This window comes from Struthio camelus, chromosome 7 (assembly GCF_040807025.1).
Source record: "Struthio camelus isolate bStrCam1 chromosome 7, bStrCam1.hap1, whole genome shotgun sequence".
Taxonomy (NCBI): domain Eukaryota; kingdom Metazoa; phylum Chordata; class Aves; order Struthioniformes; family Struthionidae; genus Struthio; species Struthio camelus.
This window is the reverse complement of record NC_090948.1, coordinates 42445171-42471613: the sequence shown is the minus strand read 5'-3', so window position 1 is coordinate 42471613 and position 26443 is coordinate 42445171. Positions and strand designations below refer to the sequence as shown.

The window sequence follows — 26443 nt, the reverse complement described above, 5'->3', positions numbered from 1 at the left end:
AAGATGCAAAATCTTAAAAGGATAAGTCAAACTGAAAGAGGGTTTAGCACAGGATAAATAAGTGGAACAAAAGGCTCGCTTTGAATGCGCGCATACTTGCTTTGTAAGGAAAATCTGCTTCCTGCCTGCTGCTGCTTTTCCAGTAGTGCTGCCACTTTTCCCCGCCTTCCCCAAATATGCCACCTTTTTTTTTTTTTTTCTCCAAAGTCAATTAGGAAGTGATCCGCGCTGGATGAAACGACTTCAGGAGTAGTGCCAGCATGGCTGCAGCACTCTGACATTTGCAAAACGAATCAAAGCTTGACGTTTTCGCAGTAATGCTTGGGAGGCTTTGTTCTGCACAATTCGTAATTCTCACTGGTGATCTGTGGGCATTTTGGGGAAGCCACTGATTTCTGTCAAGAGCAGCAGAGTGCCATTCACCCATCTGTTGCAGTAACATCTACAGGTCCTATCGCACCCTGCTTGAGAGCCTGGAGTAGGCCACCGAAAACACTACATGTGTGAGAAATGTCTCTTGGCAGCCCTTGAAGAGCAGCTCATTCAGTGTAGCTCATTACTCTACTTCTTAGCAGTTACCAGGCTGAAGACCACGCAGCGAGTGAATTTTTTCTGGAGGACTAAGGCCGTTTAAAACAGAAATGGGTTAATACAGCTCACTGGGCAAAAACACAAGCACTCGTTGTTATTTGAAACCCAGGCGACTTTAACAAATGTACAGTTAATAACTAACATGGTAAGACATCAGCAATATATTGATCCACTCCCCTCGTTCTGTAAAACAAAACAAAACAAAAAACTAGAGAAAGAAAAAAGGCAATCAAGCCTTTTTAATGTGAGTATTGCTGTTGCCATGGTGAGCATGTATTTATGCAAGCAGTGCAGTCCTACATTAAGGCTAGAGGCAAAAGGGCCATCAAGCTTTTACGTGCTCAGATGAGCAGATTTGGGGTTCATGGTTTCTAATTAGCAGTTTGTAACGCATTTATTAGCTGGTGAGATTTTTGTAAAGTAGGACAGCAGTGAATAGAATGAACTGTGATTTGAGCCATTTGATGCTGTAATTGGACTTGGTTTTCCTCAAGTTTCCATATAACTTAGGAGGTGCTTGCTAATGTTGCAACGTGGGCTGTTGTCTCTCAAGTTGCATTAAAATAGCTGTTCTGGTCCACGGTACACGGTGGCACACTTGGACCGAGTTTGTTAGGTGGGATTTGCTGACCTGGAAGAGGTTAATAGCCGAGTCGTGAACAAGGTGCATACATGTGTATATGTAACCAAAATCTCTGACGTAAGAGCTGAGCATTTCTTGACTGATTGAAACGGTGGGGTCATAACCTGAGGCACTGTACTCGGGCATGTCTTTGTGGGGTAATCTTGCGCTGTAAATCTGTTCTTGAGGAGCTAGGGGCTGGGTCGTCGTTTTGTTTTGTTTTTCTCCTTTTGGTGCCACGCAAGGGGAATTTACCTTTCGGATGTGACATGCTTTTTCCTGGGGGCTTCTCATAAGCATGGATGGCACGTGGGGGGATTTCCAAAGAGAAGAAATTGGGGATCTGTAGGTATCTCCCCTAAAGAGAAACAGAAAGGCTAGAGGAAAAAGCCATCATGCCTTACCGTCCAAATGTATGTTCTTGCCTACAGCTACACACCGCTAAATCAAGGAATAGTGGAGAGAACAGAGGGGAATTAGTGAATTGCCTCCTTCGCTGCTGTATTACTTCTTTTTCTCTTCAGAATTATTCAAGGGCAGTTATCACCAGCCACAAACAAGCATGAAACTAATCACGGGAGGTTTATTTTTCACTGATTTCATAGTACTTTAATAGTTAGGCTTTTGAGCGCTACAAGAGAATTAGGGAGCGCTGAGTGCACCTAAACTGAAGCTAATTTAGCTGGTGTATTTGGGGGGTTCAGTCTGAATTTCATCTCGGTAGTGACCCATGATTTAGCAACAGTAAAATAGGAATGGCATCAGCAGCTTGAAAAAATTATTGACAAAAAGTACCTGGCAATTCTTCAAGGAACTGCGTTTGATTCAGGCCGTGCCAGCTTGTTTGGGGGGGGTGTTCAATGTTGTGCTGCACCCCAGCAGGATAAATCTAGTCATTTATCCAAAAGGACTGCTTATTCGTGCAAGCGTAAGCATGCGAGAAGCAAATGTGCCAAGAACCCCATTAAGGCATAATACTGCTGGTTGCTGTAACAGCAAAATTTAAAAAATAAAAATAAAAAAAAGCCCAACAAAGTGCATTATGCTCTCACTCCATTCCGATTAAACAGAGCGCGGCTTTCTCTTTGTGGCGAAGGTAGCTCGGAGCACAACGCACGTTTCTTTGCTGTCTGATCTTAACCCCATCTCCTGTTGCAATGAGCACAGCTGCGGGTGAAAAAACAACAGCTTTCCAGGGATTTGGGATGGGGCGGCCGGGATGTGAAACTCTCAGTGGAGTCCAGTGAGCTAAACCACATAATAGCTGCCTTTTGTCCACTGGCTGCAGTATTTTATTTGAAGAGCAGTAAACACTCATTGGTTTAAAAATAAAAAATAAAAAGTACCGCCACGTACCTCCTGGCATAGAAATGTGGTGTTATCGATGCTAAAATGTCAAGGTGAGAGTGCAGTGTTTGAGTCGCAAGGAAAAATTATTCACTTTTCCTTAGGACTTTGTTTTCCATGAAATTTCAGCTTATGTTGTTGTTACCTGTTTTGGAATAGGAAAAGGTTTTTCATGTTCTGCTTTTCCACTGACTTAAAAATGGGTTTTCCACCCAGGGGTAATCCAAAGTGTCAACATACCTCTGCGTTTCGTCCCTCTCTGCTGAGCCCAGACACAGATGGGACCCAGTGGCAGTGAGGCAGCTGCTTTGGTCTTGAGCTGCTTGAGCAACATCCAGAGTTTTAAAAAAAAAAAATAAATAAACTCCTTGAGCAATATCTTTTAATACTGTGCAGAACGGGAAACGACACCAGAGGAAGGAATACTCCACACCCTTCCCCTCACCCCCTTTTTAATTAAAATTGATTAAAGTATTGCTTTGGTAAGTAGATAGCGTAGTGTATCTTATTTGAACTATTTCAGGACATTCACAGCGCTAAGCATATTAAAAAAGTGCAAATGGTATTTTGACCAGAGCTGAAAGCAGGACTTTTTGCGTTGGGACACTGAAAGATGATCTTGCTCAGAGCATCAGGCTGTTTCATGAGAACTTAAAAGAGAAACACTGAGACGTCGAAAGTAAAACACATGTTTGTGTGGCATGTCACTAGACTTACGCATTTCATATAACTGAAGTGGTACCCAGAAAGATTTGCTGGGACAGCAGTAGGACAGCATCGGTTCAGCAGACTGCTCACAAGGTGGTCCAAATCTGAGTTTCTCCTCACCAAACCTTCAAGGAAGGCTGCCTCCCTGATTCCCCTTCAGCTTTTAAGAGCAGAATTTGGCCCTAGATGCAGAACAACTGCTTGAGATCAGGTCATAAAAAGCAACTGGACGACTCGGGCAACACGACCCAGGCTGGCTGCAGTTTCGGCACAGCAGCGCGCGGTGCTGCACGGCTGCTTCGTCAGCGTCCGGTGCCAGGGGCTGAGTTAGCAAACGTGAGTTTGGCACCTGAGCATTGACGGGAAAGTGAGGCATCTGCAAACGGACATTTGAACCAGTCAGTAAGAGAATATTGCAGAAAGAGAGCTCTGCAGTCCTGCCTCTCCCCTGGGTTTAGACATCAAATCAAAAAAGCTGCATTCTGGTGCCTTTTGTGAGCCTGAGCTTCATGAAACCGTTTCCTGCAGAGAGGTGCTGAAATTGTCTCTTTGGACACAGACTTCTGGCTCATTCTTTTCCTTTGAAACCTGGGCAGAGGAGGTGGTCCTGGTTTTGACTGCCAATCCCTGCGGCTGTTCAGCTTTCCGCTGCCTGAGCGCACCTAACCAGATCCTCCTTCAGGGATGGGCATAAAAGGAAGCTTAATGTGCCAGGAAAAAAAAGAGATATTGGGTATTCAAAAGCTTAGCGCAATCCAGGTGGAAGCGCCCGGGTCATGTAGGAAGTGCCTGGGTTACGTGCCTGGCAGTGCTAACCTTGGCACCTTGGTAATTTTATTGTTAAACCTGAGCTGCCCAAATGCTTTTTGGGTTTTGTCTCCAGTCTCTTTCTGATGGTCAGTAAAAAACAGATTTACGGTGCATCACATTTACCGTGCCTACGGAGTCCATAGGGACAGCTCAGAGACAGGAGGATATGGATCAGATCTGTTGTGCGTCCGCTCTACAGCTGGTCTGTGTGCACGCTGTCAATCCGTCGTGCTCAGAGCATGCTTGATTGACCTTTTTGCCCAAAATGAGAACCTGCTGAAGGTCTGTGTGTGCTCAGTGAGCTTGTCCCAACCTTCAGCGGCCGCTGGAGCTCTTTCTCCAGCCCGTCCTCAGAGACCCCAGACCTTCCCATTCCTCATGGGCGTGATCCAGACAAGGGAAAAAGGATGTGTTTGGAAAACTGGTAGCTGTATGCAACCAGTTTTATCCGTGCTTTTGTACTGTGAGCAGAGATTTGCCAGGGATTGGTATTAGCAGGTATTTCACAGTAAGAACGATCCAGGTTTTTTGTTTTTACGATTGCGTAACAGAAAAATTGTCATGAAAAATCAGTGGCACGGAAACTCTGCTGATGCATAATCTTTGGTTTCAGACAGTAACAGGGAAAAAAGTCACGTTGGGTTCGTTGACCAAAAGTTTTACTTAGTGCTGGTATATGAGCAGACAGAATTGTGTTGTAGTGTAGTGATGGAGTGCAGCGATCAAATTGCACTCGCGTATGTACGTACAAAATTCTTGCATCTGCTTGGATTGGAGAGAGGTTTTTTTTCCCTTTTCTGAGCAGTATGATTGTAGGCATAGATACATGGAGAGTATCGCACATCTTAAAGGCAGTGGTGCTTTTCCCCTTGTTATAAGAGGACGGATTCCCATCGCAAGCTTCTAGGAAACTGCAGCATTGTGATTTTTTTTTTTTCTTCTGTAATAAAGTCACTCACTGCACATCATACGTTCAGCTGAAGTCCCACTGCTGTACTCATACTATAGCTAGACAGGAGATACAGAACCTCGTAGGCATAATTTGTTTAATAAGCTATTGCCTTCTTTTATCACATTTAGGAATATGACAATGTTAGCTTGGACGTTTAGACTTTTTAAAGAGCAGGGATGATGAGAAGGTCTTTCTGAAATGGGTTAACTGACTGTATTTGAATGCCTTCCATTGCATTTCTCGGTGAAACGGCTCTCAGTGCGATGGCTGGTCTTCAGAGCCCCGTAAGTCCCACAGATTTGCTGAACTGTTAAAACAGCTCACAACGAACAAAGCTTATTAAAACAGCATAATACTGTGTTCACGTTGCATGTCATTCTAATTGCAGTCATGTGTTTTTAAAATAGCGGGGAGGAAAAAACATTTCTCTGTTAGTGTTTTTAACTCTATGTTTTCAATTTCAGATCTCCTTCCCCTTCCAGAGGAAGTTAGAGATGCCATAGCTTTAATGTCTGTTTTAGCTGCCACTCAAATGTTCACTTTCTGTAAGAAAATCTAAACCAGGAGGTATGCTATTTCTCCTGATGTGAAAATCATGAAAGGCAAGTACACTGGACGTTAAAGTGCTGGTAGGTTAAAGGGAAATTCACAGCCCCAACAACATTAACTTGAAAAGAAAGATCATCTTTCTTTTCAATGCAATTGTCTGTACAGCTGTAGCTTTCAATTGCATAATTGCCACTAGCACATTGCTTTAAAAATCCAAATGAAATCTCTCTGATTTGGATTTTCAGTAGAAGGTAAAAAGGTAAAAGGAAGTGGTAGCAGCTAAATCGGGAATTAAAGCCACTGCACTGCTGACCTCAGAAGGATGGTCTGGAAGGAGGAGACCTGAACTAAGGAGAAGCTGTGTTATTATTTATCATACTTTTTCCCTATACCTATCTATCTGTAGTGATATTGTAGATAAATAGATAGAGATGCACCTTTTAATTTTTTAATGTTGTTTGTAATTTAAAAAAAAAAAAAAACTAAGAGCGGAAGATCAAGATGTTCTTTTTTTTCCCTTTGCTCTTCCTTGGTGGAGTGCAGCAAGTTCTCTTCTGCAAGTAAATCCTTGCCCTGAAAGGTAAATTCCCTCCTAGGAATGGGTTAACGTTAGTATAGCAAATAGCATGCAGAAAGTATTTGTGGCCATACTAGCATATCCCCAGTGCTGCGTGGCCACGAAAGGACAGAAAACCCTGTTCAGATGTAGAGCAATAGCATGGTGGGTGCTCCCTGGCTAACAATACTCTGGGCTGGGCAACAGCACCGTTGCTGCTGGAGGGGGAAGCAACAGTCGTCTTGTGCCAGCGCTTTCGCCCAACCGCTTGGTGTCTTATCAGTCTTCCTGCTGTCACTATAAATGGCGATGTCCGAATATGATTTTGTGATTCTGTATTTGTGAACAAGCAAATAAATTCATGTAATGTGACTGAGCTCAACATGAATTCAGCTTTTGTGTAGCATTATGTAATTGACAGTAAAATAGGTAAAGAGATGGTCCTTTTCTTGACCTTTTTATTCCCACTGATGGCAGTGTTTATCCGAAAGGGATATTTGGAAAGTAAAGGTGTATTTCTGTGGCACGAGAGAGACGGACATCTGGTACGTGGAGGAAGAAACACAAAACCTAGGCATTTCCTACGCAGAGAGCCTATCCTTGGGAAGCATTCATTCTCTGCTATTGCTGTCTGCTCTACCTAACTACAATTTTGGGCCGAGCACCTTCCTTTTAGTTAATAAGGCTGTGGAGAGAGCTCTGCAACTGGCAGGATGAAACCCTTATAGAACAGTATCGCTGTCTTCCCCAACGGTGTTTCTGGTTCGTATCTTCTGTTTTTTTTTTTTTTTTTACTGCAACGGTCTGTCCAGGGTCACCTCTCCATCCAAAGCACGTACTCACTCAAATGGACTGGTATCTCGAGCAGGTGCTAGAAAAGAGGAGGCATGTTTCGCGCATGGGGGGGGGGGTGGGATCGCTGAAAGGAGGAGTGACAACACACCATGAAGAAATATAGATTTGCTGTCAATGCCTCTCCAGAATTTGCTTTCAGGCATTTCCAGGCTCTGGATCTTGCTGGTTGGGTAAAATACACTGTCGATCTGCCATGCTTCTGTCTGTTGCCTGCATGTGGCTAAGAGCAAGGTGATTTATCTTCCGAGTCCCCCACAAACAGGGCATAGCTGAAGGTAAGGATCTCATGCGGCGCTGGCATGAAGTGGTTTTTGTTTTGCTTTCACCCGTATGACCATTCATTGATGTCTTATTGTCCAAAAGGGGATTGCTCAGAAATACATGAACCTGAGCTTTTAGAAAAATAATTGTCACCAAAGGGGAAGAGGGCTGGCCAGTGCAGGGTAGAAGGAATGGGAGCAGTAATGCCATCTGCCACATTTGCTCTTCCTTGCATTGCTTTCACGTCTGAATGCTCCTCGTTACATGAATTCGATCTATATCTCTTGCTACTTTTCATTTTCGTGTTCAGAATTGCATCTCTGTGAACCGAACAGCAGACACAAATCTGATCCAGAAAATTTTCCGTGATTCAGGGTACGAGGCAGCTGAACAGCAGCTGGGTGTCCTAAGTAGGCCCAGGTTGTTTGTTTACCACGTCTAGACTATGCGTGTTCAGGTGTATAGCAAAAATAGTGATAAAAATTGAAATTTGACACCTTTGTTTATCTTGAATTGTTTTAAAAATGCAGCATCAGTTGAAACAGTGCTAAAAAGCTATTGCTTAAGAATTAGAAGAAGATGGACTGAGAATAAATCTCTGTTTTATTAAGCGGGCTCTGAAATATGGTTTACCTTTGTGGTATGTTTTTTCCTACCCTGTTTGTGGCTATTAGGTTTGTTGCATGCGTCACTTCTTGCAAGCTGGGCCTCATCATCACCATCCACCTACTGCGATTCAGTTTATTTTACTCTTTGCAGAGATTCAATTCTTCTGTTTGCAGAAGCCCATTGTCTCCAAGATGGGTGCTACAGTGATCTGGCTAGCCAACAAAATGGAATATATAAGGCTGACAAAATAGCTGTTAAATAGCTAGTGTTCGTCACAGAGGAAGACTCAGAGATTCTATTTTTGTCAAACCAAAATTGTTATGTTTGTTATTATCGGGGAAAGTTGATGGTTGGTTCCCATTTGGTTACAATGCACGTCTAGTTGGCAGCATACAGGTGGAAAGAAGCCAAGTTTTATAGCGAGATGACTGTTTGGTAACAGATGTCTAATGTTTCCCAACACATTTAGGTCATGTGATAGGAATCATGAGCTAGCTTAGCAAAGCTGAGCAGTTGGGTAATTACAAACCTTTGCTCATGTCATTTTCTCATTCCTTCTTTTTCAGCTGCCTAGTTAAGGTTATTCCGATTTTTGTATTTATAATGTGGGAATTACAGCTTGAAATATGATTCAGCGTAATAACGGTCCTACGAAGCAGTCGTTTATTTAAATAGTTGGGAAGTTCCAGCAGCGTGTGCAAAAGCCACTTGTTTTCCTCACCCACCCTGCATAGCAGGAATTGTCCAAATGCTTACAGCGTAGTTCAAGAGCTGCTCCTTCAAAGTGATGGGAAAAGTGTACGGCAGTATTTACTCGTTGTTCCCTAGATAACTCTAGTTTCTCGTATGGGACTGAAGAAGTCCCGTTAGAGTGCTATGGGAGTTGGCACCTTGCTTCCCTCTCAAGCTCTTGAGGAAGTCTCGGCCTTATTTTTAAACGCTCTTTAGTAAAGGAGGAGAGCAGGTGATTTGCAAGGATACTTGAGTTACAAAGCACGGACCTGTTGTTGTTCTTTCCTGTTTGAATCATTTAATAGTTTGAAAAGTTCTCTGGGTCTGTTCTTTTTTGCATTTTCAGCTGTCGCGTTCCTGGCCTTCTGGCCTGCGCTATCTGCGGCAAGAAGCGCAATTGCCAAAATATCGCAAGAGGGACTCTTTCCAAATTATGTCTAATCCAACTAGAGTCAGAAAATTCCAGAAACTGCAGTATGGCAAGTTTGTCTGAGATTTGCTCAGCGGCTCCAGAATTTCCCTGAATTAAATTACGAGCCTGATCCGCCTTCACTCCTCTGGGTACTGAATCAAGCCTCAGAACTTGCCTGAGATGCCTTCCTAATACACCTCTTGCATATCAGTCTAGGAACCTGAAACACTAATATTTTAATTCACCAACTCTTCCAGAAGTCAAAAAAAATCTTTTTTTTTTTCTTTTTTTTCTTTTTTTTTGAAAAATCGCGGCGCACTGGTATACAGCTGCATGTTTAGAATATAACTCCTTTTTCGTTAGGCTGCTAAGCACCAAATGGGAACAGACTCTGGTATCTGACAAGTGGCTCCCGTGAGGAGCGTTCCCTGCTCTGACACACGTATTCTTCCCACAGGGCGCTAAGTTACTTCCGCGTGGGCAGTACGTCAGCTTGCACAAGCAAAGTTGTGGCCAACTTGTCTCCACCGTTCATCCTATCTCTATTCTGTTCCCAGGGAGTAGCCCAGGTGTCCTCTGCACTACTGCAGCTTGAGTCGGTCTCCTTAACCTGTCCCAGAATCGAACGTATTCCTATAGAGATACCAACTTTAATCATTAAATTTTTGTATTTCTTTGGACTGCTCTCCTCATCCCTTGGAAGGATGCCTTTGATTTTGGAGAGCGATGTTGGAATTAAAGGACTGATTCTCGCCCATAGCACAGATGATGAAGTAAAGATGTCCCGTATCTTTTTCACTCGAAGTCTGTAGAAAGACCATCTTGAGTGCGGTGTGTTTCCTGGTTGCAGAATGAAAGTGAGAAGAACAAGGAGCACACGATCCAAGATCTCAATAGTTTCTGTTTAGAGAGCGCCCCACAAATTAAGCAAGCTACGTAAAAGTTGGTAAAGCTGGGTTCCTATTCTAAATTTCAGGCTGATGATCGTGACCTGATTTCCAATTCATGGAATTACGTAGGAAGGTTTGCCCTTTGATATTTTTATTTAAGCAACTTCAGAAACGTACTCATAGGCTTTCCAGGGCCGAGATGTGTAACTCCTGTTAGTTGTATTGCTCACGCTGGCTTTCAGATCAAAGTGCACCATTCTCCCATTAACCTTCAGATAAATCTAAATGGACTGCAAGTAATGCACAAGACTGAGCAGATTTTAAGAATTGATGTGAATGCTCTGTGACAGAATTTGACCATAAATTGTGTGCCTTTAGACAAAATAAGGATTTTGTCCTTTTATCGCAATTTGATTTGGAAGTAGATTTTGACCTTTGTAGCTGGGAACACAACAATATAGATTTGATGGTTGTTACCAAGCATGTGATAGGCTTGCATGTTTTTTACACACACTTTTGTTTCACTGTATATTTTATAGATTTCTTTTGTTTCTAAGATGCCTGCTGCGCAGTGTGTGGAGAACTGGAGCCAATTTGCTTTACAGCCTTCATTGCACTTGTATGTACTGACTACACATAAACAGTCTAACTCTGAGAAAGAGTTGGCCAAAAGATTTCCAAAAAACCCAATCAAAGTAGTGCCGTGGTTACCTTTTTTAAAGAAATAGTAAATTTGCAGACATTTACCTGAGACAGGCCCACTTGGAAAGCCATCAGCTTTCACCTTCTGTGGCTTGACACGCAAGAACACAAAGAACTTGTGGCTGCAGCAGGAGATCCTGGGTCCTCGCAAACTTGAGGATTTTAAGGAGAATTGGTAGCTCTTCCGGGAGTCAAGAGTAGCACCCTCTTTGTCTTTCCAATACTGTGATGTTTTTTATCTGGTTTTGTCCCCTTCTACGTAATTTTTTTAGGACTCTGCAGTCTTTCAGGATAAGAAATTTTATAGGAGAGAGTTTTTTCCTCGCCTTCCCTGTGTGTCTTTGAAAACCCTAGCTGTCCTGACGTACTGGCATTTGGCACGTGTCATCCCCTCTTTGCTGGAGGGATGCAATCCCCTTCACTTAATGCCGAGCTTTTTGGCTAGAAGTTTTGCATCAGTTGTTTCACCGTTGAAATTTTTCATGTTGGGATCTCGACTTTCTAGTAGTCATAAATCATTAAGTGTACCTAAATGGTCAGGAAAGCCAAAGATAAATCATACACTGTGTATATATTTAGCATGAAGATTAGACCCATCTCATTGCGCTGTCACCCTTGAAATGATGTGCCTTTTGTGATTTAGAAGGGAACTTGTAAATATGTCTTTCATTTAACAGAATTTTTTTTTTTCTGGTTACCAGTTTAATGTGCACCTCATGATTAGTATAAAATGATCAATAAGCAACTGTGTCACACAAGGTTATTCCAAGTTCGAAGCAGGCGCAGTACTGATTAGTTTCCAAAATCAGATGCAGTCAGACTGCTGTGGCCATAGGAACAAGGTCACTGAGAGGATCGGGTGACAGTATAAATAATAAAGCACAGCTTAACTAATTTGTCGTCAGTACCCCCGAATAAAACAGAGCTTTATTGCATCGTCTCTTGGGCTTTCTTATGGGACCTTTCGCCTTTCTTGACACCTTTTTTTATTTTTCTTCTTTACCCTCGAATTGTTTTTTCTTTCCACTTCCCTCGCAGTGTCATTTTGATTTTCAGTAGAATAAAGAAGGTGGTTTGAAGGGAGTAAGTCACTAAATCAATTTCATTCCATTATTGAATTAGATTATTAGCTACAGAGACAGACATGACAGATTTGATCCATTAAAAAGATAGATAGGTGGATATGTGTGTTTGATCATTGCAAACGCTATGATATTTTATCTGTTCTGTAGCATAAACTGGGCTCACGCGAAGCACATGATGCTCGGGTGAAATAGCGCATTATGATTGCGGTTAATTGCAAAGCATTATGGATATAATTAAATATTGAAAATTGTGCGCTTCCAAGCCAGTTCCCCCTTTACACCCTGCATGCCTTTTTCCATAACCCTGTCAGTGTTTCCTTCCCCCCACCCCGTCTCCAATACAAGTCTGTATCACCAGTGGCCAAAGGTTGTACATGCACAGGGGATTCTCTGGCAGCTGAATGTCAGACGTTATTGAGTGGGTGGATCCTGTTCATCCATTTCCCTTCTGAGCCTTTCTAAAAATACCGTAAACCTTGACAAGGAGATAGTTTGGAGGAATCATATTCATGAGTATATTCATGGGAAGCTTATTTTGGCAGGCTTGCATGTTAGATTTGCATGCTTCCATAGTTAAGGGCTTGGCGAACTTCTGTCACAAGCCAGTTGCACTTGGGTAAAGAGAGACCATCTGGATTTTGGGACCTACTGGGTTGGAATTTCTGCTCCAAGTGAGTGTATAGCAGGAAAAGAAGCGAAGATATTCTTGTAGGAGTGTTAATATGTGACTGAAATCATTCATTTCAGGCATTTGCACACCAGCCCTCAGCTTATCGGATCTAATTTCATAAAACCTGGCTGTGATTTCTCTCCAGGGACCTTAATGATCTTGCCATTTTCAATAAACATTTATAGAAACTACTGCCAGCCTGTGGATAAGAGAAACTTATATGAGAGACTTTGTCTTCCAAAAATACTGAAAGACAAAAAAAAACCCACCCACTCTTCACAAGAAGATCAATAGAAAAAGTCAAAATGTAGCATTCGCTTGGTAGCTGGAGCTGAATTGCAGTACCAGACATTTGTACTGTAGGCAAGCAGGAGGTACGTTTGCTTTTCTCACTTTGGAAAAAAGTGCAAATTGGAGTTGCGCTATAATTGGGACCAGCAAAACTATGGCGTGTGAATAAAAGCAAACTGTAAGAGATAAGATGGAAATTAAGCAGGTAAACGCTGTTCCACGCTCATACCATTCGGGTACAGTATTGCGCAGTACTCATGTTTGCAAGTCTAAGAAATTTCCATTTTTTCGCATAAAAAAATCCAGATATGAAGCCGAAGCTGCCTTCTTCGCCAACCTGAAACTGTCTGATTTCAACATCATTGACACCCTTGGAGTTGGAGGGTTTGGACGAGTTGAACTGGTAGGTAACCTTTTCTTTTCCTTTGACGTTTGTGTAATGTCCCGGGAACAAGTACTATGTTGCCAATTTTTTCATTTTTCTTCATTATTATACCTGAATTACTGGAAGAGAAGTATGTGACAGGCTTCTAAATTTTCTAATGGTTGAAGAAAGCTGCGTTGTCTTTCCAGGAAAATAAAAATACATTAATAAACCGTCTGCTGTAGTCCTAAAGAATTTATATACTAGGCTGAGAGAGGAGCATACGTCTTCTCTCTCCAAGGGGTCTTATAGTGAAGCAGTACTTTTTATGAGATTGGTTGCCCTTTAACAAAAACCTGAAGAAATTGTGGTGGGGTTGAGTGATGAGATTGAAAGAGCAGCCTAAAATCTTAATTTGCCAAAACTGGAGTAATGGTCCAGTGTCTGCTGTAGGCAGTTCCTAATTCAGGTGTAGAGATCGATCTCCTCCTTGATTATGAAGAAAACTGTAGATTGCGTATCTGAATTACAGTACTAGTTCACAGCAAGATGCTTATTGTTTGCAGAATTTTGACGAAAGCGTGAAATCTGAGCCGTTGTGTGGCCCGTTTGTAAAACTGTATGAATACAAAAACTTATAATAGAAAGAGGGAGCTTAGTTTACATCACTGTGCTGAGCAAGGAGGAGTTTCTGAAACCGGACACCAGTACAGTATGTGAGGAACTCCTTTAAGTTAGGGGCAGAAAAGTAAACAGAGTTACTGCTGCCATCACAAAAGTTACAGGAAATCCCCACTCCGTAACAGTATAGAAGCCAAAAGGACCTTTTTGCATTATCCCTTTATTCGCTGGGACCTTGAAAACCAGCAAAAACAACCGGTTTGATCATTGCTTGTGACGTAACTGGTAAATTCTATGTTTAAACTGCGACTCAGTCCTGCAGTTGCTTTATTTCTGCCTTTTCCTATTTGAAGGTTATTTAAAATCATGCAGAGGAGAGCAGACCAATGAGGACTTTGATCCCTTCCTGTGTGATGGTGTTTTTTGTTTTCCACTAGCAGCTGGTGCTTTGGAAGATAGTCACAAGAGTTCAGCTGTAGCCGGGGAAGGTGTCCTATCCCTGCTCCTTCTGTAGTCAGTGGAGAGAGAGGGTCTCCTGTCACGGATGCTCTAGAGCAAGAGCCTAATTTGGGATACGCTAAATAAATTGGATTGCGTTACTGAAGGCAATGAGTCCTCCAGCTCCGACTGCTTTCCAAGTTAACGTGGAAGCTCTATGGCGTTAACAAAAGCAACGGGGTTGAAACCTTGGCCAGCTTTGAGGAACAGCACGAACGGGACACGTTCTCTCATTTAAGCGTGTCAGATGACAGGTAGAAATATATAAATCTTAGACTCAGTAATTTTAGAAGCCTGCAGGAAGCCCTGGGTATTAACCTAAGCAGCCTGCAGAAGGCTACAGGTGGCAGGACAGTCTTCATCACCTTGTAGGGGGTTTCTGCAGTGGTGAGTTCAGAGGTTCCAAGCAGGGGAATGCTGGTTAAGGTCGTTTTCTGGGTAAATGATAAGCATAGTGGTGAATCAGACAAGGAGCCTTCTGCTTTCTGGTCAGCTTACACCACTTCCCATATTGGTTTCCTGTTGTCATTTTTTTTATCGGTGACATCAAAGTTATTCACGTTGTATGATTACAGTTATTCCCATTGCTGGGCCAGGAAGAAATGATCCTGCCGAGCGGAGGAAGAGGTGATAAGAATAGAAGCGTTTTCTCTCGGGAAAGGTGTTTAGAAAATCAGCAGGGATTCGACTGGGAATCGAAGAGGAGGAATGCAGGGAAACATAAAGGCTTGCTGGTATAATCTACAAAAGCACTTTTTCAGCTACTGCACCTAAAGTGAGCCTGATAAAAATATGCATTTAGTTCAGAATCAACAGGAGAGCTAAGTATGCAAAGAAAATCTTAGGGATCAAATTTAAATAGCCAGGATTTTTAGTTACTTAGGAAAAAAAGTTGTATTATGTCACTGACTAGTCATATCTTCCTGCTCGAGAGACTGTATTTCTTCAGGTACTGAATTACACACAGAAGGATAGAAGATATTTTAAAGTTTAGCCTGACGTTCTTGATTTCATTACTTTTCTTTACCGCTGGGGAAAACTATGTTAATGTTCTCTGGTCTTTAACGTTTTAAAAAGCTAAGTACCTTTCAGAGTGGCCTTCTCAGGGCTGAGTATTGGCAAGTGAGATTGTTATTACAGCAAGGAAAGATTATTTTCATCAAAATTGAGTATAAATTGCTTCCTCTTGCTTCTGTCTTCTTTAGAAAAATATATTTCATAATTTCAGGCAAAAAAATGAACTTAGGCAATATGTATCAGAGGAACTGACTCTTTTATTACCTTACTGTGTCATGGTAGCCCGCTAGTGCACAGCAGCGTTGAAGTTTGTTTCCAGTTATTGCACTTTCCTCGAGTAAAACTGGTCAAATGAGCAAAGCGCATTGCAAGGAAAAGACTGTTCTTAGCTTAACCTTAGCTTCCAGTCACAACCTAACTCAGCGCCTCGGCACATCTTCATACCCTTCAAGAGGGTGACTGGTGGTGTCTGGTTAGAAACTGGAATGTCTAGGGTTTCGTTTGGATCTTGCTAGCCACGGATGAATAATGCTCCCTTTTGCCTGTGTTTTAATTTTCAGATGTGGTTTGTATAAATGTAAGTTGGTATTCCAGACACCTTTGTGAAAGCTGGTTGTTTTGAGAGTTGGTCCCTTGGATGAATGTAAATACAAGTGCATGTCTCTTGGGTGAGACAGTTATTTAAATAATTTTCTGCTCTATGCATATTACACATGGAAACGTCTTTTCGTCTTGGTTTTGCTCCCGTGACAAAAAGCTTACGCATACAGTCTTTTGTGGTGACAAATCGTAGTGCGTGTCTGAACGGGACCTTTCCTAGGTCATTTTATTTTCTATGCATGTCAAGAGACTTTTTCAACAGGTTTGTGTATGCTCAATTTTTTTACATGGTTTGCTCAATTTTTATGGCTAGTTGATGCCCATTATCTCGTGCCTTGTCATTATGGAGGTTGTTCTCCTTCGTCGTCGTTACCTGGACTTCCTCTGTAGTCGGCTTTACCAGACTACTGTTGGAGGGATGAAACAGATGACTTGCTATGTTTTCACGTGGTGACCAGCTAAGCAAATATTTAAAAAGTGGCATTTTTCAGTCGGGCACAAACCACGCTAAGTTTATACGCTTCTGTCAAAAAGCCACCTTCTGTCTTCCTGACTGTGTTGCAGTTAGCTATGAAAATATTAAACTAACATGAAAATATGCAAGAAGTAGCTTTTCCATGTGCTACCCCTGGAAAAGAGTACGCATAGTCATCTTTGGACAGCTTGTCAGCGCTTCACTCCCTGCATAACTGTCCAGTTTCTGTAGCTCCAAAATCATGTTTATAAAAACAGCAGCTGGCCTGAGACGGATAAAATAAAGGCATTTCTTCACTTACAGGGCGAGCGGTGTGATCCCGATCCTCAGCGTTTAAAGAGTAAACAGGCGGGCTGGAGCAGACCGCGGTCTGCCCCGGGAGAGACGGTGCTACATTCCTAGAACCACCCTCATAAATTGCTGGAGAGTCTGCCAAGTAGGTGCAAGCTACTCCAGGACGTGTCTCCCTGTGCCTGCTCTCCGGCCCTTGGCCGCCTCCATTAGCATGGGAGAAAGCAAATAGCGCGCCTAAACTTCTTGTTCTGAGTAACGGATGTATCCACAATTTTTTGCTCAGGTGACCTTGCTACTTAGCTTCTTCTCCAGCGCTCATCAGTGTGGTGTCTGGGCATTCATCCTTCAAAGGATGCTCCCAGGTGTGCTTTCACGCTGCATGAAGGGCAGCTCCCTAAATAGATAGGAATGATACTGACTCATACAAAGTCTATTAACATATATACATATATATGAGTTTTTCCCTGAAAAATATTTATACAGCTGTCTAATGTTGTAAAGAGACTCTTCTCTATGGGAGTAGAAAGAACAGAGCCAAAGGCTTATTGCACATTGCTATGGCTTTAGCATGCCCTTTCCCAGGCAGATTGACTGCAGGCTGAGCAGGTGATACGAGCCTCCGCTTACTTGACCTTTATTTTGGTAGCTGGCGTTTGATCTTCAGAATTTATAGTAGTGCTCCTTACAGGGTTTCCTCCTGCCGCTCATTACCTAAGAGCAATAGCAGCAGCCCCGTTTGTGTTTCAGTAGCCCCTGTGATCCAGGTGCCTCGGTAATATGTTGCGATAGTGAATGAATGTGTCGTCTCCGGTTCATATCCTTCAGAGCACCATTTTGCAGAAAGCTTTCTGTGATTCTGTGTGATTCTGTGATAGAGATGCTGGTCAGGTGGCCCAGACCTTCACAAATCGTCTCTTCTCAACTTCATTTCTCTCGTCTTTGTCCTTTCGTTAGCTTTTAATTTAAACTCATATGTTTCTAATCACCTGCCCCAGGTCAAGTATTTTGGATTTAAATAAAGATTACTTTAGACAGCTCTGAAATGAATGTAACAGAGTATCTGAACATACAGGGTTAGACTCATTGTGGCTGCGGAATCGGTTCATGAAAATGATGGCTGGTCACACGTAGGCTAAAATTCACCATCGCTGACCACATGTCTTTGTTATATTGCCTCATGCAGTTATCACTTCCAGCTATCCCGCTGAGCCGGGGCAATGAGAAAAGATTTTAAACTCCCATAGCTTTTACAAAATTGCAAGAATAATATTATAACTTCTTCCCCCCCCTCCCCCCATCACCACCTTGTTTGAGACTATTTCAGTTGATGGTCTCTGTGCGCTGTTCAGGCGTGATACGCCAGTCAAAACCAATAGACTTTTCCTCTGTCCCTGCACATAGGCAAGTTAGGAGGGAGCTATTCGTTGTGCGCTGCTGTGGGCAACATACGGCCAAGGACTTCCTGAAGGCAGCGGTATCTGAAGGCAGATTAAGGACAGCCTCAACGTTTAGCCCTTACTCGACAAAATATTTGATGTTCAGCAGGTTGGTGGAAGTCATTGACACTTAAGCGTAGCACTTTACCTTTGCTGTTGCTGAATTGTGTCCTTTCTGTTTCAAGTCACCGCTTCGATTTGTATAGACCAGTGTGAATTCCCTTGGTGTTCTCAGAAGTGCTCATAGCCCTCTCTGGCTTGATTTTTACGGGTGCAAAGTTAATAACATTCTCCTTACTCCATCACGCAAGCCATTAGTGAAAGGGTTTAATGATGCCGTATTCTAGACAGACCCCTATGAAATGCCGCTTGTAACATCCTTTCAGCTTCCTGGTGACCACTAAAAGCTAAACTCCTTTACAATGTGGAGGCTAATACAGACATAAACTTTTTAAAGCTAAGCCTTTGCTTTGGCCACATTTTACTGGGGCTATGGAAGACCTATTTTGAAGGGACAGTGTGGCGTTTTTCATTTTCATGCATATTTTAAGATAAATCTGACCACAGATTCTAAAGTGCCATCACATTTATTGTAGCCTCCAGCCCTTTTCGTAAACAAAATCATTAGCGAATTAATTAGATGGCAAAGAGGGAAAAAAAAGTAATTGTCTTTCAATAGACCGACAGAGGCATAAATCAGACTTTTATTAGTGGAAGTGTCCAATTGCATAGCTATCATTTTGTTCCATCTATTTACAAAGTTCTGTATGAGACAGATCGGTCATCTTCTCTTTGAAATCGCTTAATTTTTATTTTGGAATCGTGACGAGTCCTTTGGCCTCCTTCCTTTTGAAAGAACGGGCGTTTCAGATGCTGTCAAGGCAAGGAAATTGATATTTTTCTGAAGGATTTGAAGATCGGGTACCCGAGTAAATCCCACATTAATCTGACAATCTGACCGCTGCCAGGCCGAGCAAAAAGCTGTTTATGAAGATTTTGTCTCTTCCTTTTATTCCCTTCTCTACTACACACGGGATGCTTAATTTGAAACTTCTGAATGACGCTGTCAGATGGGCCCAGAACGCTGCGGAAAAAAGCTTTTTTTTTCTTTCTTTACTTTTTCTTTGATATCTAACACTTCTTGACGCAGTTGAATGCAACACCTTGGCAGATGTTACCTCACGGATGGCAGCGTATTCTAGGGGCTTGTCTGTTAATGAAAAGGAGCGATGGCAAGGTTTGGAAAGATGAGAAGCCATCTGTGGCGCAGCAAATGAGGTTAGAGTCGTGATCAGGATGGGCATAGCCAACCCAGAGGTTTGGGCTCAACTTGGAGCCAGGAATAGGATGTAAAAAATAGGTGCCGCACTGAGGCCCTGTTCCTTGGTGCAGTGAAGGGACTGAAGATGCAGCAATATGTTTTAACTGAGATGGCTTGGTTAGTATTGGGAATTAAAGTGAAGGTGTCACTGATTTTATACGGAGGCCCATCAGTTGTTTTCAAAGAACTACATCAGTGAGTTTTTCCACTTGGTTTCATATGTATTAGCTATATAACCCTTCTTCTGGCCCTTATATTGGAATGATTTTGTGTGTGAAACGGTTTACATTCCTCACTTGTTTTTAGCCTTTTCCTTCTAGACATTTTTGGAAAATATTTACCTCTGGTGTTTATGGAAAAGCACAAATTTTTATTTATTTCCCAATTCCCCTTGCTTATTAAAAAAAAACATAGTTGCACATGTTGTCAAACACTGAATATAAATTTTCCGTAGAGGATTCAGAACATAGAATTAAAGATTTTCAGCAAACTGTGGTGTTGGACTAAGCAGCTTCAATGGTTAAGTAGATGAGGTTTTCTAAGGAACCGCGTATTTTTTTTTTTAGTGTTTATGTTTGTGTACTCATAGAGTATAAATTTGCAAGGTATGTTCTTGTGGAGTCCCTTAGCATTCGGACTGTGCAGTGTGATGGGATATGATATTTTGTGCCTTCCCAAACAGTTTTAGCATTTAGCTGAATCTCCTCTCGTTCAACAGCAGGAAAGAAAGGGCATGTGCAGGCTCCACCTTGCGGCCCGCTTGTAGTTTGCTCTTAGTTTAATTTTCAAAATTTCAGCCTATGATATGTTCTGCAGACTTCATTTTTAGTCTAAGGGTCTTTTTATTTATATATATGTGTATATACACACATACACAGACATATGTATACACGCACACACATTGCATGAATATATATGAATTAAACAATTTTATTTATATACATATTTTTTTTTTGAAGTATTGCCTCAGATTAAGGCTGAGACACTGGCAGTCATGCAGGAGTCCCAGCTGGACGCGTTGTGCAGCCAGACACGAGCTGGCTGCTTTGCCTTGGCAACCCTGCTCCTTTTTTTCCCCATTTTTTTGCAGCTGGGGGAGCACAACCCACCACTCCCTGGCTGATGGCCCCTAAGGAGGCATCACTGTGACCCTTCAGACTTGGCACCCCGCAGACCCCTTAAGCGCACGCTTAATTTTGATCACAAGAGGGATGCCCGTTGCCTTCAGTAAGGGCATTTCTGTGCAGTGAGTTGTAGCTTATTCTGCCTCTTCTCTGAACAGCTGTGAGCGTGGAGCTGACCAAAAGCTGCGTGTATTAGATAGGCAAGAGATATGCTGCAAAGCGCTAGCTTATAGTTCGGATATGCAAAACTGCAACTGCAGGTTCTTTCTGAGCCTTACCTAGGTCGGGGCCAACAGAGGGGTTGCATTTGAGCATAAGGAAATGTGCAGCGTGCCTCCAAAACCATAACTGAGAGCTCTGAAATGCTGAGTGCAGAAGTAGACTTGGCGGCATGTACGTGCAAGCAAGATATTCCCACTGCTTTTTCCTAAAAAAAAAAAAAAAGATGCGTGTGGAGTGGGGGGAAATTTCCAAGGTAAATGATATTATTACAGGGCAAGCTATTTCATTCTGGAGGAACGTAAATATATTTAGTGCTAAAACCATATTGGACTGCTTTACTTGGGGGAGAAATTGCCGCTTTGTTCATGCAGCAGGTCAGCTGTTAGGATTAAGAGAGCTCAGCTTGCGTTCTCGTTAGCCCATCTAAGTGCTGGACTCGACGACAGCTGCTGCTATTTTTGTTGATTTGAGTGCATATGTCTGGGAAACCACTGAAAGTGAAACAAAAAAAACTTGCACATACCCAGCAAGCAGAAGCATTTGCACTTCAGTTCCTGGATGCTGTCTTGAGATGGTTATTTTTTAACATGATGCAAAGGCATGCATGTCTTTCTTTCATGATAGCACTGATTTCTGGCTCCGTTATGTCTAAATACAGATGTTAGTTAGCAAAGGCCCTTTGGAAAAGTGTCTGAACTACTGTCTCTGTCTTTTGGGGTTGAGGTGTCGCTGTGGCACGCAGCGAATTCAACGGGAGACATGAGCAACAAGAAACTCATTTGCGAGCAATGTACACAAGATCTCAAGAAAAGCTTCTGTTCAGCTCCTAAAAGATTGCTATTACTGAGGGTTTAGGAAAAAAGCCACATCTCCAGAGTAAACTAAATACTTTTTTTTTTTTAATTTGCACAAACTCTGCTTGCTGTGTGTTCTCATTTAGCTAGGAGCCAGGCCAGCCACCCTGAGGATTAGCAGAAAACCCTAAAGCTCCTTTGCAAGGACACAGCGCCTGGAAGCTTCATGTTTGCATATTTCCATTATATCTATGAGTGGCAAGAAATCTGGGGCTCTGGAAGTGGCAAGCATTGTTCAAATTACAACCTTTATTTGAAGAATGAAAGATAGATTATAAATGTAAAATGCGTTCAGCTCTGCTCCCATGCCCGTGGTCTGCTGCCCTTTCACGTCCATAAGGGAGCCCGCTGTGAGCTGGGCTGCGTCGGGGCTGTAGTGGCATCGGCCACTGTTGCTCTGAGTCTCCTCGGCTTTAAGCCTTCGCACAGGGTAAGGCAGTGGAAAATATTATCTGTAGCAGGTCCTTAGAGAACAAGTACAGTGCTGCCTCCTAGGGCTTTTTGGAAAAAGCATAGCTCTGCAGGAGCTGTCGTCCACAGGCGTAACATCTACAGTAACAGGGAATTCAGAGCATCGGTAGAGGTTCTTCACCGTCGTTTCCTAGGAGCAGATCACGCAGAGAGGAGATAAGTGCAGTCGAAATAGTACAGCCTCAGTCTAAATCCTGATTATGATAAGGTTCGGGAGACTCGAGGCTGCTTTGGCTTGTCACAGGCACGTCACTTAATCTTCATTGAAAGAAATCCGTCTTTATTGGGATTGTTCTACTTTCTGGTAAATATTTCTTAAGGTTTAATGTTTCTAAAGGGCAGCTTGCATTTTATCAGCTCAGTTCTCATTGGAGTTGCACAGAAATTGCTACCGTCATGGACTTTTTATATAAAGTAATGAATGTGTACACATAAATATGTAATATATAGCAAATATACTGAGAATGAGACAGGTAAAGAATAAGAAACAGATAGATACAGCCATTTACTCTCTTTTCCTTGTGGGCCTAGATTTGGTCTCATAAATATCCATTTTCCCAAAAGTACGAAAAAGCGCGAAGGTAAAAACATATTTATTTGTATGTGAATTATAACCATGTTTAAAAAAAAAAAAAAAAACGACCTTGAAAGTACTGTGTGTTTTGGAAGTGGCAGCAGTTTGTGCATCATAAAGCCAGGCAACGTTTTTGGAGTGGTTCCAACGTTTTTGTAAGAGCTGAGTGAGCCCAGCAGAAGCCAGCGAGAGGTCTAATGAAACTCAGAAGAGCAAGAGAGGTTGAATCTCTTCTCCTCTCCCCGGTGTCGGCATCTCGTCCTAATTTTGAGCAGTTGCTGTTCTGCTGAACTCACTACCAAGGCGTCTTCTTGCACACACACACCCTTAATAGTGGATATTTTTAATTATCTTTACTGAGGCGCATCATTTTCTCCATGCGAAGAAGTGAAAAGTCATCCCGTGAATTCAGAATGATTGGCAGCATAACGAAGCCCCCTTCACTGCTGAGTCCTCGCGTCCTCTTTAGAGGACCTTCTCACTTGAGTGTATTTTCAGCCCGTGACCCATCTGTTTAGGCTTGCTCGGGGGTAGCTTTGTCAGGATGACTCAGGCTGCCAAGCAAACACCGATGGCATGGGACCAAGCTGTCATGTTGAAGCACAGTATGGCCAGGCTGTCCTCCTCTCCCTCCAGCAGCTTTGTGCCGGGATAGGAAGGACCGTGGCGAGCAGTGGCTCATCGTTTCCACCTTCTGACTCATGGACCCCGGGGCTGCCTGTCCACGAGGGCTCCTCTGCTCGTCACTCCTGCCTGACTAGACTTTTATACCTGTCTCCTTGCCTTGTTTGGTTTCAGTTGTTATTTTCTCTCTCTCTCTGCAATGATTCTTCAAAAATTGTTCTTAGTTTTCTCTTTAAAGCTTTCTGTGAGTTTTTTCTTCCCCCTTCCCAAAGACCGTAGGAATAACGCAGGGTCCAGGTAGCTGCCTAGTGAGCATCCAGAGCAAGTAGATGGAGATGGGACGGGGGGGGGGAGCGATGCCTGCGCAATCGACAGCACCCTCTGGGTGCCACGGGCTGCCAGGCATGAGGGGAGAGGGCAACGCCGGGGTCTGTCCCAGGCAAAAGGGCCTCTCTTTAATTTATGTCTACCCTGGACACTCCGGGGCTTTCTTGCTTCCAAAGTCTAGATGAGTTTCCCCCATGGAGGGTAGGAATACCCTCCTCTTCATCAGCTTGGCAATTGCTACAAGCTCATGCGATGGGAAGTGTCTAAAAGATGGGAGGAATCTGACCCTCCCAGAGTAGCCCCGTCCAGGTAACATCTCGTGCTTCAAGATGCAGCCGTGACTCCGAGTCTGTGCGTGATAGCCCATCACCGCGGTATTTGGACCAGTATACGTTTGCAAAATAGATGCAGCCGTTTCTCTTCTCATTACTTCTCTTCTCATTCTACAAACGCCTTGTTTAATTAGAGACAAGGTTTCTGCTGATTTTGTGTCTCTGAAATGCGGTTCGTTGCCTGAATAAGAATCCTGTGGAACTACCCGTCTAATGAATTCTACCTCTTTCTGGTTTTGTGCATCACCTCTGTAGAGTGGCCTTTGGGCACAGGCTTTACTTAACTCCCCTCTCTATTGCCTTTTCTTATCTTTCAGATAGAAAATGTGTTCCTATTCCATGACTGAAAGGGATTATATGGAAATCTCCTTCAGAGTTTCATTTCTAACCCAAGGAAAGAGCTCATTCAGATTTACTTGGAAGTGAGTCCGACCACGGGAGAGTCAGTAGCACCTATAGGTTTACCAGGGTTCACTATTAGGGGGATTGCTGCACTAGAAAAGAAGGCATGGACCCGCAGCCTGGAGGGTGCAGGAAGCTCTCCAGACTGCTCTGGTAAGAGGGTGGTGGTTCAGCGTGGTTTGCGTTTTGCAATTCAGCCCGTGCAAGTTAGAGTCAGAATTGCTGGCACGGACTGTGTGCCAGGGCGCTGTGACAAGATAGGAACGTAATGGAAGGCTTAAATGCGTGTATGAAAGTGGAGAGAAAGAGAGGGAGTATGTTCAGTGTTGCAAATTTTGTTTATAACGTTTCTGTGCCATTGGGCCTTGTGGTGAATACGCAGCTTTGACGTTCTCACTGATCAAATCACTGTTTTCAGTGGAACGTGGGCATTTACAGCAGACTTGATGCTTGCGCTTACCCATCGGTGCGCTGAATCTGTGAGAGGGATTTGGGAGTTTTTTGTACTCAGGAAAGGTGATTACTATGTAAGGAAAACGTGAGGGTAGGGAAAAAGGAAAGGGAAGTGGCCAGGAATTTGTTTAGCTTGCAAAGAACTTGGTTGGAGAGATGGAGGCTGGCAGTTGTCCCGTGTAGATCCTCTTAGCATCTCTCCTGGCTTTGGAGAGGAGCAGCTGAAACACGAGGCTCCAGCAGGTCTCCACCAAGTCAATGATCCTGGGGCCTTTGAAATTTCAGATGTCACTTAGAACTGTTTTGAATCAAAGTTGATCTAGTGAGCTTCACGCACTGGGGAACTGCAGGCTTTCCCTTTCTGAAGCATTGAGGAGATTTTTGTGGTGGATTGGCTTGGAAGGCTGAACTTCCTGCCCGATGTATCCACCTCCTTCGCAGCTGAGAGTCACAATCTCTGTGGCTTTTGTGGTTTTGTGTGCTGTTTTTCTCATGGTAATTGGGGGACAGGGTGTTCTCAGCAGCCCATTCTCATTTTCTCAGCCTTGGGGGGGCGGGGAAGGAGTAAAAAATCCCTGTGACTCCGGGATTTTTTCTTCCTGTTTTTGGAACAAAATTTCAAAATAAACTAAAACTTGAATAATGTGCAAAATAATTAGTCTGGAATAATTGGTAGGATACTGAAATGAGATTGGGGTTAGAAATGTTCATTTTCTATTTACTAACATGGGTTTAACGTTGAAAAATATGATTTGTAGGAACAGTAGAATGACCTAGATTTTCCATTTACATCATGAAAAAAGTCATCACTATTAGCCCCATTTGGCAGTCTTGGTAGACACACCAGAGCAAGAGGAGGCAAGTAGACTCACCAGGCATGTAGAAGAAGAAGGGGAAGCTTGCAGGATTTCATTTTCCAGAGATGTACGAACAAGAGTAATAAATCTGCTCACAAAAACACATGAAAGAAATAATCCAGAAGAAAAGCGTTCCGAAAGTAAGCCTTCGGTTTTGTACCTCATCGGTATGTTTTGGTGTTTCAGCCCGTTTAATACAGATTGATCCCCCAGTGCTCTTAAACTCTGGCAAATCCTCTGCATTATGAAGCAGATTGGGAATGTCAATGGAAATTTTATCTAAATTCTCCTGTGGCATTAGGTCAAAGTCTGGCATTGGCTAATTGTAACCTCTTGTTTGTTCTATATTTAAGCATTTGGGGCAGTGATAACATCATCAAATAGAAATGCTGCCTTCCCCCTCCCCGTTAACTTCCTTTTGTATACTTATTTTGAAGCTGTACAAGTAAGTACAGGAAAGCAGGTTACCTCCTCAGACTCTTCATCATGTGCCCAGGCATCCCTTGAAGAAAAAAAAAAAAAAAAAAAAGAAGAGTAGAAAAAGAGTAGTTAAAAATGAAATAGCCTTTGTAAAGAAAGACAAAAAAATTGAACAAATAGCCACAATCCATGGTATTAAAATGACATACCAGAAATGGAAGAACTGTGGTTTACTCACATTACGCTTCATTCTATAATTTTGGAAGTTAGTGATCTGAGAATCCACCAGGTTGTTAGGTTTATCGTTATCATCGATATATAGTAAAGATAGGCAGTGGTAGCATTAGAGAACTAGGGATTTATGTTTCGAGTATGTTTAGAAGTGCTGAATGTCATTTAAAGAAAGAAAAAAAGAAATGGTTCACAGTCAAATTCACTGAGAAGTGTTCAAATATGCTAGTGGAGCTACCTCCTTCACACGGAGAGCAGAGTTTGCTGAGGACAAGTGGTGTGTG

At 42.7% G+C, this 26443-nt stretch overlaps 1 protein-coding gene across 4 annotated transcripts in view; it reads left to right on the top strand.

Moving 5' to 3' along the window:
* The window catches only part of PRKG1 (protein kinase cGMP-dependent 1), a 543168-nt gene that overhangs the window by 493323 nt on the left and 23402 nt on the right, over positions 1-26443 (top strand). For all 4 annotated transcript variants that reach the window (XM_068951109.1, XM_068951107.1, XM_068951111.1 and 1 more), the window contains exon 10: positions 12949-13045. In XM_068951109.1, the coding sequence (XP_068807210.1) occupies positions 12949-13045 (97 nt within the window). The remainder of the gene's footprint in view (positions 1-12948; positions 13046-26443) is intronic.